General features: G+C 44.0%; 1 protein-coding gene across 1 annotated transcript in view; it reads left to right on the plus strand.

The window, feature by feature from the left end:
* Positions 1-13481, plus strand: part of LOC138599712 (fatty acyl-CoA reductase 1) — a 58075-nt gene that overhangs the window by 34531 nt on the left and 10063 nt on the right. The window contains exons 3-5 of the mRNA XM_069671468.1: positions 4389-4564; positions 9783-9962; positions 11594-11771. Coding sequence (XP_069527569.1) covers positions 4389-4564; positions 9783-9962; positions 11594-11771 — 534 coding nt within the window. The remainder of the gene's footprint in view (positions 1-4388; positions 4565-9782; positions 9963-11593; positions 11772-13481) is intronic.

Below are 13481 nucleotides of genomic sequence, written 5' to 3' on the forward strand. Positions count from 1 at the left end.
TGGATACCGTCAGCTGCGGATGTGACAGTGTTTGGATGTTGCTACATCTCTATCCTTGTTGACAGGTTGCTCAGGTTGCCCAAAAGCTTTGTCCTCAGTTTGACTCTTAATGGGACCATGATTTACAATAGGGATATCATATTGTATTAAAGAAGACGTGAAAGTAGAGATTGACACCACAAATGTATTAAGAAATCTTTTACTGAGGTAATAACTCAACTGAGAAGTTCATTATTTTCTCATAGACCTCTATAAAATCAGACTTCTATTTGTAACCATAGACTGTATAAAAACGTAGAACGTTAACCTCAGACCGACATAAAGAAGGCGTGCTGGATTCTTGCTGTTAAGTTAAGTGTGTGTTTGGGTTAGCGGAAGTGGCTACGGCCGCTTCACCCGCCGATCTCTACTGCGCAGTCTCTGGCTCCATATGACGTCGCCATCGCAAGATGGCAGCTCATATCACAGGGGCTATTTTGGCATCAATTTCGTACAATGGAAGCAGCAGGTTTACTTTTGAAAACCAGGGGCTTTGTCCATTTCTTATATACAGTCTATGGTAGATATCCGGCAACTACAACCGACTAAAGCTGGGTAGTATGTCATGAGGAGAGAGTGAACTACAAAGCTGGTTTTGATCTTAATCTCGCTCGTGATTGCTTCTTAGAACCACTTTTCAATCTTTATTAGCTGTTATAAATAAAGTCGGACTGTTTTATTCTGTTCTGTGCTTCTTTTTATTGATCTAATATCTGGCAACACCAGCAGCATCTCGCAATATCGTCACTCAAATTCAGTCTGTATGTGATTACAGAAACCAGGTGACCGCTACAGGCAGTTTTAGAATTAAAAAAGGACTCGACAGACTGAGGTTAAGATTTCATCCTCGGTCAAACCAGCTCTTCTTGTTGGGTCATGTGAAGCTTCTCCTTTTGTGTGGTTTCTGGTTTTAATTTGCTGAAGTTATTGTGTCTGTAGCAGCTGCAAACCTCATAAATGGCAGCCGCAATACCAAAGGGACGTGTCGGACACTGAACCGTCTTTTTGCAACTTTTAAGACCCGGACTAGAGATGTGGATCAACCTGGAGATCCCCTAAAAGTCCTTCTCAGTAAGAGAATATCTAAGATGTGAGAGGAGTTCCTGTATGTTGTAAGGGAAAAATGGTTAAACACTTCTTGATCACACAACCACAAAGGTTTTGTGGGCGATGAACAAGCGCCAAAATATTTCTGGTTTGTTTTTGTTGCCGGGCTACACACCCTGAAGAGGAAGCTGAACTGCGGTCATAACATGACATCAACAGCTCTCTGAATCACAGAGTATAAAGGGAACACTTTGTGCAGTTTGTACACACAACCATTCGGTATGTTTGGAAAGGTTTTTGAGAGGATGCTGCACGTTGAATCTCTTCTTCCAGTGCCGCCCTTTAGGTCGGTTACTGCCAGCTGTTGGCTTAAAGCACAGGGAGGGAACCACTAATATTTTGGCATTACATAATGCTCGCATTGCTGCACTATCATGCAGAAAATACAGCATGCATCCCCCTCCCCCAGTGGGGAATAGTCCTGGGTTAAGACCTCACGTACTGTACAGCAGGACTTGTGCCTAATATGGGCAGCGTTTGGTAGTTTGGGGAAGCGAGGGAGTGCTTTACAAAGAGTCTGATGGGAATACAGGACATGAATATAAACAGCTGTTTGAAGCTGTTTAATTCAACATCTGTCCTCTTCAGCGAGAGTGCTCTGCTTACGAGGACAGCTGACACACACATACACAGAGAGAGAGAGAGAGAGAGCACACTTTGATGCCTCACTCTCTCTCTCATCCTGTTTTTTGTTATTACTCTGGCAAATTTCCTCATGCACAGCGTCCATGGCCGACAAAGCAACGCTACCCTATGCGACCCCTGCTTGCAACTGCACAAACAGAAGCGTGACGCAACATGACATCCGACTTACCCTCTCTGCTTCCTTTGGGTAAAGTGTCTCTCTGTTCAGCTCGGTGGCACAATTGTGGTGCAGTGCTCGGCGCTCTGCAGGGGTGCAAGAGGGGGACCGTGTGAGACATGAGCTGGTAAATCTAGACGAGAGCTCACTTATCCCTCCTCCATGTTGGAATGTCGTCTGCAGCGCCCGGCGAGCAAACGGGAGTGTAAACAGGTGGAATAATATCGCACAAGCGGGGCTTTGTGCAGGGTTGCGCACGGTGCATTGTGCAGGAAATGTAGCGTGTTAGGATACATGCGTTTTAACATTTGTTGTCATCAGTCAGCCAGCGTTTGTGCCCCTTAGGGTGAACTTTTTCAGATGTAAAGATGATTGTACATTTTTTAACTGACTGAACAGGAAAAATAGTCCCTCTTCGCAGCGCTGCAGTTTCCCAAAACCTTGCACAAAGTGCTTTAAAATTCCTCGTGCCTTTTCCACCAGACAGAGGGTCAAACGTTCAGCCTTTCATGCATGCTGTGTGTGCTCGGTATGTACAGAACTAATCGTTCCATGCATACAAAAGGGAGTGTTACACATCCATCAGGGAACACACCTTTAGTCTGACTCATGACAAATACAAGTCAGTGGTTCACAGCGAGAACTCCCAACCCATCTGTCACACCTAGATAAATATTTCCTTTTTAGCTGAATGAGTGAAAATCGGCTCTCATGCAGATTTGTTGGACATTTATCAACTTATTGTGCTGCTACAGGCCACGCAACAAATGTCGCAAAAACTTCTGTTGGAAGTCTCTTTCTTCTTGTTCACCAGGTGGACTTTTTATGAGAGGGCACCGACTTGTTTCCACAATGTTTTTTATACTAGCTACAAAAAATAGGATTGGTGATATAACAACAAACACTCAAGTAAACTAACATAAACTTATTCCAGTCTGGGGCTTGTGTTTGTACCCACACCATCCCGGCCGCGGCCATCACCAGAGTCACAAACTATTTTTCAGTAGTAGAGGAAGGCGACAGGTTAGCGAACATTTTTGGCTGACCGCCGGGGTCAGCCCTACACGTGACTGAGTGAGCGAGTGAGTGACGGTACTTTCAGAGCCCGAGAGAGAGAGAGTTGCGACATCACTATGGCGTATCATGGAGCATATTGGGCCTCCACTGATGCGACTCTCTGTCTATATGGCTCTGGATACTTTGTTCGGGGAGTAGGCGGGGCTGCTCGTCCAGTGTCCTCACTTACGTCCGCAGTCATCGGCCTCATAAGGACGGTCCTTGTAACACGTTGCACACAAAAGCGCACACTGACCTGATGCGGTCAGCAACATACTAGGTTAGGGCACCTACTTGTTTCCACAATGTTTTTTTTTGCTATCTACAAACAGGATTGGTGATATAACATCAAACATACACACATTCCAGTCTGGGGCTTCTGTTTTTACCCACACCATCCCGGCCGCGGCCATCACAAACTATTTTTCAGTAGTCGTAGAAGTGTAGAAGTAGAATTCTGTGCAGCTAACGTTAGCGGTTCATCTTACCTGTAAATGCTTCTTTAAATTAGATGTCGAGTCCTTGGATAATGACAGCATTTTCACAGGCGGAAGGCATAACCTGCACTGTTGCTCCCATTTTCTCCTTTGAAGACAAATTGATGGCAAAATTTCCGACCAGTGAGAGCATTTCTTTCACCACAGGCCGTGGCAACTTTGAGGAGTGGTGTTGTGAGACTTGTGTGGTAACATGTGCGCGCAGGTGCGTGGCATTAGACAGACGGACGGTTTAGAAGTGTGACGTCAGATGTTATAGATCATTTTTGGTATTATATCTTATATCTTTTAAAATTGTAATCCTGCTAGTAATCCCCATTTTTAATAAATGTATCTGTAATCTAATCACCTCTTTTTGTTCTGTAACTGTAACAGAATACAGTTGCCTTCTTTTGTATCCTAATTACGTAACGCCGTTACTTGTATTCTACCCAAGCCTGATGGCACCGTAGTCGTATCTCAATGAACTCTGAAAATGAGTTTAAACTTTGCGCTACACTTAACCCGGTTATGAGGTGAGAAAGTTTTGCTGTCAGACTCGAGGACACTTCCTTTTTACTTTGTCACCTGTTTTTCTAACATCCATGTTCAATGAAATAATCAGAAACGATCTGCTGGTGAGGTTGAGGCTTTCCTGGGACATGAGCGTGCTTCCTGCCTGAGGTTTTTCATGCAAAGTAGAACACATTAGCTGTCGTAGCTGACAGGAGTGCATTTGCATTTCTTGTCAAGTTATTTCAGCTGTCACGGCTTGAGTCAGATTTAATCTGTCCTCCAGCTCTTGTCTAATATGGGAAAAATTATGAGTGGCATTTAAGTCAGTCGCTCTGTTTATCGTCCTTCATAACTTCACTGATTCACCGCTTTGTGCGTTTTGTTCTCCGCAGCTTTTCGACCGAGTGCGGGAGGACGACCCCGACTTCCACCAGAAGATCATCCCCATCAGCAGCGAGCTGACGCAGCCCGGCCTCGCCATCAGCCCGGAGGACGTGGAGAGACTCACCGCCTGCATCAACGTCGTCTTCCACTGCGCCGCCACCATCCGCTTCGACGAGCCGCTCAAGTAAGAATCGCAAACCCCCCCAACCTCGGCCACTGTTTAAAACATGTTGATTGCACACCCTTTGACCTTTCACTGAACCAAAGAAACAACTCGTTAATATTGGGTAAATTTCTTGCAAGGACTTCCTGTTGTGGAAAGTAGAAGATCTCTGTCAGCGAACAGGCTTCAGTGATTTACACCAAACAGGAAGTAGAGCTGTTCTTTACAAATGAAAGAGGATGTGGAGTAACCAACTGTAAAGTCACTAATGGTGCTTTGTGTGGTTCCTTTTTTAGTCAGGCAGCCGCACTGAGCACACGTTTAGGAGTCTAAATCTCCCTGATAACAACACGCTGTGATCCTAATAAGAGCTGGTATCCCACTGACATGTGCGGATGTGATTCAGAAGTTAAGTTGTCCCACTTGTTTCACTTACATCAGCCTGTGAGGTTATTTTTAGATCCAAACATGTCGTCTGTTGAAATTAATTGCAATATGTTCCTCGCTGTGGTTCCTCTCTACGCGGCCCGAACACTCTGATGACTCTCTAACAGTGCGGATGTTGGACAGTGTGTCATCACTCATCCTGCTGCAGCCCCGGGCGCCTCTGCTCTTATTGGATCCTGGTGCAGGGACAGTGCATTATATATAATGGTGACCTAGTTATACTTTCTCTTCTGTGGGTTATGTGCTGGTGCTCCGCTGCGGCTGATCAGGCATGTACGTTACATGTCGTAGAACCAGCGTCGCTCCGTCCTGCGCACATTGAACTAACTGCGCCTGGGGTGCTCTCTTACTGAGGGTTTCTTCTATAACATCAAGTGAGCAATAGTAACAACCTTCCCAAACCTGGCAGAGTTTCGCAAAATTATCTTGTGACCTTGTTATGTTCACTCGGGTCGCCTTAACTTCCTGAATTGATAAGCAAGAAATGCTACGTCCTCCAAATCATAAGACCACTTCAGTTGTTTGTTCCTCCGCTCCAATTCAATCCAAAAAAGTGTTTCCTAATTATGAACCCTCTGAAGTCCTCTTACCTACAGAAATGTACGGGACAAACGCACAGAACACATGCTAAGGTTTGAAGAAGAAGACACTTTATTCATCCCCGATGGGAAATGCTACACACACACACACACACACACAAAGGTACATGGACAAGCTCAAGGGCACCTCGACGGAGCCGAGGAAAGGAACTGGCACCAGCCCCGATTCCACGCGTGGTCTATACCGAGACTTGAACCGGCAAACCTCCAGCTCCCCACAGAGTTTCCGTCTACCCGTCTATTTTTAGTTCGGTTTAGAAAAAAGATCTTGGTTTGGGTTAGAATAAGGAATTAGGACGTTTTTCTTTACCTTATTTTAATCATACATGTGGGTTATGTTACATACGTGACAAAGACGACCGTCTGCATGTAACTTAAATAAAGATTTTTGGTTTCACATCCTGGGTGTATTTATTACTCTCTCTGCCGCTATCCGACCTCATTCATTACCTTTTTACCGTCTTCTTAACTTTTTATTTTTATTTAATTTCTTCTAATTCTTTTATTTGCTTTTATTTCTCCCTATTTAATTTAATTTTTCTTGCTCTTTATTGCTTTTCCCCTTTGCCCTCCCTGCTTGGTCTTCTTGGGTTAGTTCCATACTGGCTGTACTGTGACGGTAACATGGCCGGCTGTAGCGACAGCTGGAGTTTCTTGTTTTTGCTTTATTTGTCAAAGTACTTTGTAAACTCTTGTTTTTAATAGGTAAAAGGCAAAGCTATAAGTATATGAATAAAGTTCTTATCGTATTGTCAGACTCACTAAGGCGACTAGAGGTTTCCAACTGTGTGGTTGTAAGTTTGGTGAGAGCGGTCACTCATATTTAACAGAATTATTCACCCTTATACCAACAATATGTTTAGATGAAAGGCGTGTTTGTCAGGGAGTGATGTGAAAAGTTGGTTGATTAATTATGTTATTTTCGGTACAGCAGGATGCTTTTAAATTGTGTGTGTAGAGAGAGAGAGAGATGACTGTAAAGTTCTGTTGAAATAAAAGCGGGAGTTTTTGTCGACACACTTCCTGTTGCACAACCTGTTTTCATCAAAGCAGCGGTTTAGTGTTCAGAAAGTTGTTTTGTACCAGAATGAAGTGTCCCCCCGCTGCGTGCCTGTGTTGGAGGCAGGGCTCTCATGTTCCAGGAGGTGTACGTGCTCCTCAGCTTTGCTGCTGATGTGTGTTTGGAGGCGGGGACACCTGTTAGTGTCTGAGTGACAGCTCAGTCAGGGTAAAGCTGCACGCAGCTTCCTATTGATCTCTGCTGTCATGTCCCTCTGACTGTCTCCTTCACCTTCATCCGTCCGGTTTTCACTCCCATGTTCCCTCCCTCCCCGTCTCTGTCTTCCCTCTGTCGTTACTCCTGCCGAGCGGCCGGCAGCCTTGTAAGCAGAGCGGAGGCATAAATCAGACGAGTTCTCTGTTTAAGGTTTCAGACTCAGCAGAGCTTTTAATGCTGACACCTCAGCCGCTCTTTATCCTCTGCTCGTCTTTATGCACGCTCAGAGGATTGTTTCTGTTTCAGTTTACATTTCATTACTTATTCTGTAACTCCAGGTCGGAAACCGAGGCACAAATCAGGTGCTGATTGTACTGATAGCGTTCCCAGATCTCCGTCATTTATCTTATCTCTCTGAAGTTAGGCCTAAGATGTGATAATGTAATAAAAAGATCCTTTAAAGTCTCTTGATCACATAAAGACTAGTTTTTAAATGTAACCGCCGAGAGCAAACACAGGTGGATGCTGAGTCAGATGCAGGAAGGGGGTACAGTGAAGCCTCCATCTTTTCCTGCTGACTAAATCCCTGCATATGGTCCGCCCACACACACACACACACACACACACACTTGAGCTCACCCTTTAACTACCACCCTCTCCCCATACCTGTCACCACTTTCCTCACATTTATCTGCATGTCTGTTAACAAGCTGCCACCACCTGAACACGTCTGATCCCTCCTTGGTCTCGTCGCCCACCAACACTCCATCTCTCTCGCTCCTCCTGTCACACACACACACACACACCTGGTAACACCGCCCACACAGAGGCAGAGCAGCGCTCTTATCTCGCCGTGTCTGGATGAACTGACCCTCAGTTTCTCTCTCTCTGTCGCCTCGGGCGCAGCGAGCTCGGTAAGCTGCTGCTCTCTGCTCCTGAGCCGACACAGATCCACTGCTGACGGCGGGTTTGCTCAGAGAGAGAGAGAGAGAGAGAGAGAGTAGCAGGGACATGTTCGTGTGTGTGTTTGCCACGGCAGGTTAGAGCTGCACGATTCCTCATAAAACACGATACCTGAATTGTTGTCAGTATAGCGAACGAGGGCGCACATTTACCCAGCTGTAATCCTTTAAGTCGAGGAGCTTCTTTATTTTGACTAATGATGTAACCACTCATCAATCAGTGCTTTTTAGAGAGTACAGATCACTGTATAATCAATACCTTGCAATCAGGTATCAAAACAAGACCTGTACCAAGCAGGCACGTGTTTAAACTGGGACTGTTCTTGTATATAATTGAAGTTTGGTCCTAGTTTTTGGTGTCCTATTGAGGTTTTAGTGTGTCTTCTTTAGAGCAAGAGATTTATTGATTAGTTGATTGAAAGAAGTCTGCAACTCCAGCTCCGGAAAAAATTAAGAGACCACTTCCAAAAAATCCATATTTGCCGGAATAACCTGGTTTTTAAAACCGCTTTCATGCATCTTGGATGACTCTCTCATTGCTGTTGTGAGACGTGAAGCCGCTCGTGGAGCATAAATTTAAGCAGCTGTTCGATTGTGACCGTTCATTTTCCTCTTGGTCACATTCAGGAGGCTTTCAAGGCCACGAACTTAGTAGTAGTTTATCTCGACTTAAAACTCTCCTGTGTCGACTCATTTCAGCTGAGGAAAACGATTACCTTAAACCTTTGAAGTTGCGTGAACACAAAACAAAATACCGTAAAATTCCGTGTAAAAGACGCATTTTTGATACATCTTTTTCATTTACTTGTAGAAACATTTACAGTTTTTATTCAGTAGCTTTCATGTCATGTGACCCAGTGTACTCAAAGCAATGCTAGATGTTAACACTAACTTGGACAAATAAGACGCACCTCATTACATTAGGTTTAATTGCTGCTAATTTTTTAAATTTTAAGGGTATTTTTTCAACATACATGCACCGTCATGATCGCCATTGTTACCATAGGCTGCCAGCTACCGCTAGCTGCAGCACTTCTCAGGCTAAATAAGTGAATCAGATTAAACAGATGATGACATAATCTTTCACTGCAGCCCCTGATCTTCATGTTGTTTGTTTTCGGTCTGTGATTCATGTGACTTTGCGGCTGTACGGCTGCAATTTCCCTAATGGATCAGGGAACAAAACTTGGCACCATAAAAACAATGCTGGATTGCAAATCAATTGCAAAGTACGAGGGACGTAAGGACAACCCTGCTCTGCAAAAAGTAACGGAGATATGTGACTCATGAGATGCTGCACCTCTTACCTGACATGTGTAGAGTAAGAGAGCACTGATTGATTAAAGAACACATCGACAGGTGAATATTAGTTGCTCTGTTCAGGCTGACTTTGCTCGAGTTTCCTCTTCCGCTGCCTGTGCACACTTCATCACTTGCTGTAACGCACTCTTGTCTTTTATTGATGCATTTTACGCTCGGTTTGACGCAGCGGATCTCCGAGCTAATGCAAATGCTGCAGAAACGGCAAATCAGTTACTCGGATAGGTCAGAGGCATAAATCCTCCCCAGACGGCTTTTACAGTTTGAAGAACATACGGTTAATTGTGCAGCCGCTCAAGTGTTTGCTGAAGTGCTCACGGCTGGGTGAACGGTCAAAGGAGCTGAAAACGGTGAAAAATAATGATGAGGCCATCACATCTACGAGGAGAGCAGATGTTGCTCTTTTTTTTCTTGTCCTCCCTCCCTCCTGTTTGGTTTCATGTCGGCTCCTGCTCATAATCATGTTCTGCAAATTCCTGCTAGTCTGCACATTCCTGTTTCAATGGAGCACTCAGCAAACACAAACGTTGTCATGCAAACGGCGACATTAGCAGCCTCAAAGCCCTTTCCCCTAAACACGCATTTAATCTCAAACACACATCCACACGCGGTCCCTCTCCTCCCGCCTACAAACACACACCCGGAGACACACACACTGTTTGACTCTGTATCTCTCTCTCTCTTCTCTCCGGCAGACACGCCCTGCAGCTGAATGTGATCGCCACGCAGCAGCTCCTCGGCCTGGCCCAGCAGATGCACCACCTCGAGGCCTTCATTCACATCTCCACCGCCTATGCAAACTGCAACCGCAAGCACATCGATGAGGTCATCTACCCGCCACCCGTCGAGCCCAAGAAACTCATCGAATCTCTCGAGTGAGTGGGTGAAGGGCTGGTTTCACTGAGCCCCAAGGACATCATGATAATGATGAGCCACTAAGATACTTACTATATATAATATAGAGAGATGTACTAGGAGTCCATAAGATGTGCTCTATGCAACCTGAAAGGCCAAGTTGTATCCAATTGTTTGGTTTTGTTTGGGACTATTTTCAGCGGCGGATGAATCACTATAGTGTGAATTCCAAAATAAACTACAGTCTGTGTTTTAAAGGTAATTGATAAGCACGTCACACAGTGCAACAGTGGAGTTTGTGGATAGCACAAAACATCAGATAAATCAGGCTTACATTTGCAGACAACACTTGCAGTTCATTGTTAATTTGGCTCTACACATAGGAGTAAGTGACGATACGAAAAATATCAGACTTATGTCAGGAGATATTAAGGACTCTGTGGAGTCCCATAATAATAACATGTAAAGTTAAAGATGTAATCTCAGGATCTCTTTGGCGGCACCTATGTGTGATGCTTGAGCACACTTCGCATGTGTGACGTCCACAGTTGCCTCTGGTTGAAACTCCCCATGCTGTCGGTCGCTTTCCTTTTTAGACTGTTTGCTTCATCTGAGCATCGAGTTTGTTTCTTTTTCTTTGGATTTTCACTTATTTTTGAAGTTGTATCTGTAGTCATCCATCTTTTCTTTGTTTGTTCAGCCATAGTAGATTACTGTTTACTCACAACACTTGCAGAGAGCGGAAAAGCAGCCGCTTAGCTCCGCCTACCCTCTCTGGCAGACCAACCACTGCTGCCTGATGGAAAACGCGTCACTAACTGGGCGCTGCTTGTGATTTGTTCCGCTTAAGTCGCCACAGATGAAGATTACTTTAAAACTACTTGATGATTATCATAAAATAATAAGAATACATCAAATGTGTTAAAGCATTCAGAAATAAATCAAAATGCAATTTAGTGTTAATTGTAGTGAATATAAAAGTAGCCTTCCAGGATTTCTACCTCAAAGCTTTTGAAAAGTTTCCTGATTTCCTAACGAGGCCAGGAAATGTCCGATAAAAGAAAAGCCAAACAAACGCTGACATGTTTCCACTTGTACTGAGTTTGATATCTAGAATCAGTGAACAAATCTAATGAAGTGGACAAAATAAATAGCTTTATTTTCAGACTAAACAGGTCCTGAAAGGCACTGGGAATAATGAGGCATAAATAGGAAATAAATGGAACCATTACTTCTACATGTAGCACACGTGGTGCTGGTTGAATCAAAAAGATATTTTATCCATTAAGAGGATTTTACTGCACTCAGGATGTCCAAACAACACTTCTTTTGTGGTCTTAAATGTTAATGATTTTTCTGAACATAATTAACTATTTTAAACAATTTTACATGTCCCTTTATTACAGTAAATACAGTAAAGACTATCTCAAAAACACTATGGATTTATCTGGCTTCATCTATTTTGTACAATCAGTTAAGGCTGTTATCAGTTTGTCCGCTCAAAACGACACACTCTGTGTAAATTTACATACAGTATTATACACTATTATACACAAAAAGGTCAAAGGTCAACATGGGAAACAACAGTAGTAAGTCCCACAGGGCCCCAATGCTGCGTTTGTCTGACTGAACCCTTCATTCCCGTCCTCAGGTGGATGGACGACGGCATCGTGCGCGACATCACGCCGCGGCTCATCGGCGACCGGCCCAACACCTACACCTACACCAAAGCGCTGGCCGAGTTCGTGGTGCAGCAGGAGCAGGACAAGCTCAACATCGGCATCATCAGACCCTCCATAGTGGGAGCCAGCTGGCAGGAGCCTTTCCCCGTGAGTACTCTGCATACTCGTGTCACACTTTGCTCCTTACGTGTCCACCTGTGACAGTCAAACGAATGGAAATACGATATTGATTGATGTAATCCCGCACAGGTCGATCCCCCTCCCACGTGGGTTTAATCTTAATTGGCGCAGGATTACAGCAAAGTGGTTAATATCTTGACGGAAGACTCGATGATTGCAGCTGATGGGACGGGAAAGTTTAGGGTGGAGAAGAGGACAGAAATGGGACACCGAGAGCAGATTTACACTGACACTCTGAATGTCACATTAGAGGGTGAAGAGTGCAGAGCAGTTCACGTAAAGGCTGCTCTGACATTAAACTACAGCCAGGATTAAGCTGCTTTCAGTCAAGCTGCGGGTGTTAGATTTTTATTCAACATAGCTGTTGCATAAATAGTAATAACTGCCTCTATTTCAGCTTTAATCTGCACATTAAGTAGCATCATTGTGATCTTCAGCTAAGAGGAGCAAGTGCTTTGTGCAAGGCTGAAGGTAAATGTAACTCAATCCTGGAATTTATAGTTTTTTTCCACCAAAAATCTAAAGTATGTTTCCCAACATTATAAAACAATACTCTTTTTTCTTTGCACTGGCCACAAAGTTTGCTGCAGAGGTTTTAAAACTGTGTTGTAGAGGTGACTCACACTTCACGGGATATCGTTATCCCTGATTTCAATCGCAAATAAACCTCCATAGGGGCGCCGGTCTTGCATGATTGGTGGAGCAGACGCACTGTGTACAGAGGCAACAGTCTTCGTCGCACTGCTTTGCTGGATGTCATCCCCTTCTCTCTACTCCCCACATTTCCTGTCTCCCTTCAGCTGTCCTGTATTATAAAAGCCAAAAAATAATCGTTAGGGACAAAAAAAAATCTCCATGAATCAACATTAAAATCATAAACAAATGTGAACTCGGTGTGCTTTACAGAAAAAACAAACACACAAATAAATTAAGTACAAAATAAACAACTGTATCCCGAAATATAAAATTACTTTGCACCAACCCATACAACACACACACACTGTACACGCACTAACAGCACAGGTCTTATGCTCCCTGATCTATCCCTGTTAGAGCATGCACGCACAGGTGTACACCAGGAACACACAAGGGAACCCACATCAGTAGATACACTCCGACACACACACACAAACAAACGGCCAGCAGCACGAGGGAAAGAAAGGTTTTAAGTCAGCTTTTAAAAGAACATAAAGTTTCTGTAGATTTCAGGTCGAATAAATAAAGTCTGCAGAACAGGCCACACAGTCACTTTTTAGGTTTTATTCAGTATTAGATGTATCCACTGATCTCATGTTAGCACGCTAACACGCTAGATGTTGACTTTATATGTTCTTCTAAACATTAGCATGTTAGCATTGTCTTTGTGGGCATGCTAGCAGCCATTTTGAGGTGCGTCAATCAAACTACATTTTAATTATTATATAATTATCTCTGTGTTAAATGCTAATATTTGATGTAGTTAGGGTTTAGTTGGTACAGTACGAATCGTTGCTTAGAGCCTTCGTGGTTTGGGATAGCTGTTTTTATTTTGAGGTCATGATAGCAGCAGTGAAACTACACATAACGAGTGAAACTGTCTTTGTTTCCATCCCAGCGGTCAGCACATACAGAGGGATTAAAGGTCTGCGCGTGTCAGGACGGACAGAGACCCTCTTCTTACCCCCGTTTCCTCTCAGA

The sequence above is a fragment of the Semicossyphus pulcher genome, unplaced genomic scaffold (genome assembly GCF_022749685.1).
Source record: "Semicossyphus pulcher isolate SPU_LCO1_2020_fin unplaced genomic scaffold, fSemPul1.0.p SCAF_20, whole genome shotgun sequence".
Lineage (NCBI taxonomy): Eukaryota > Metazoa > Chordata > Actinopteri > Labriformes > Labridae > Semicossyphus > Semicossyphus pulcher.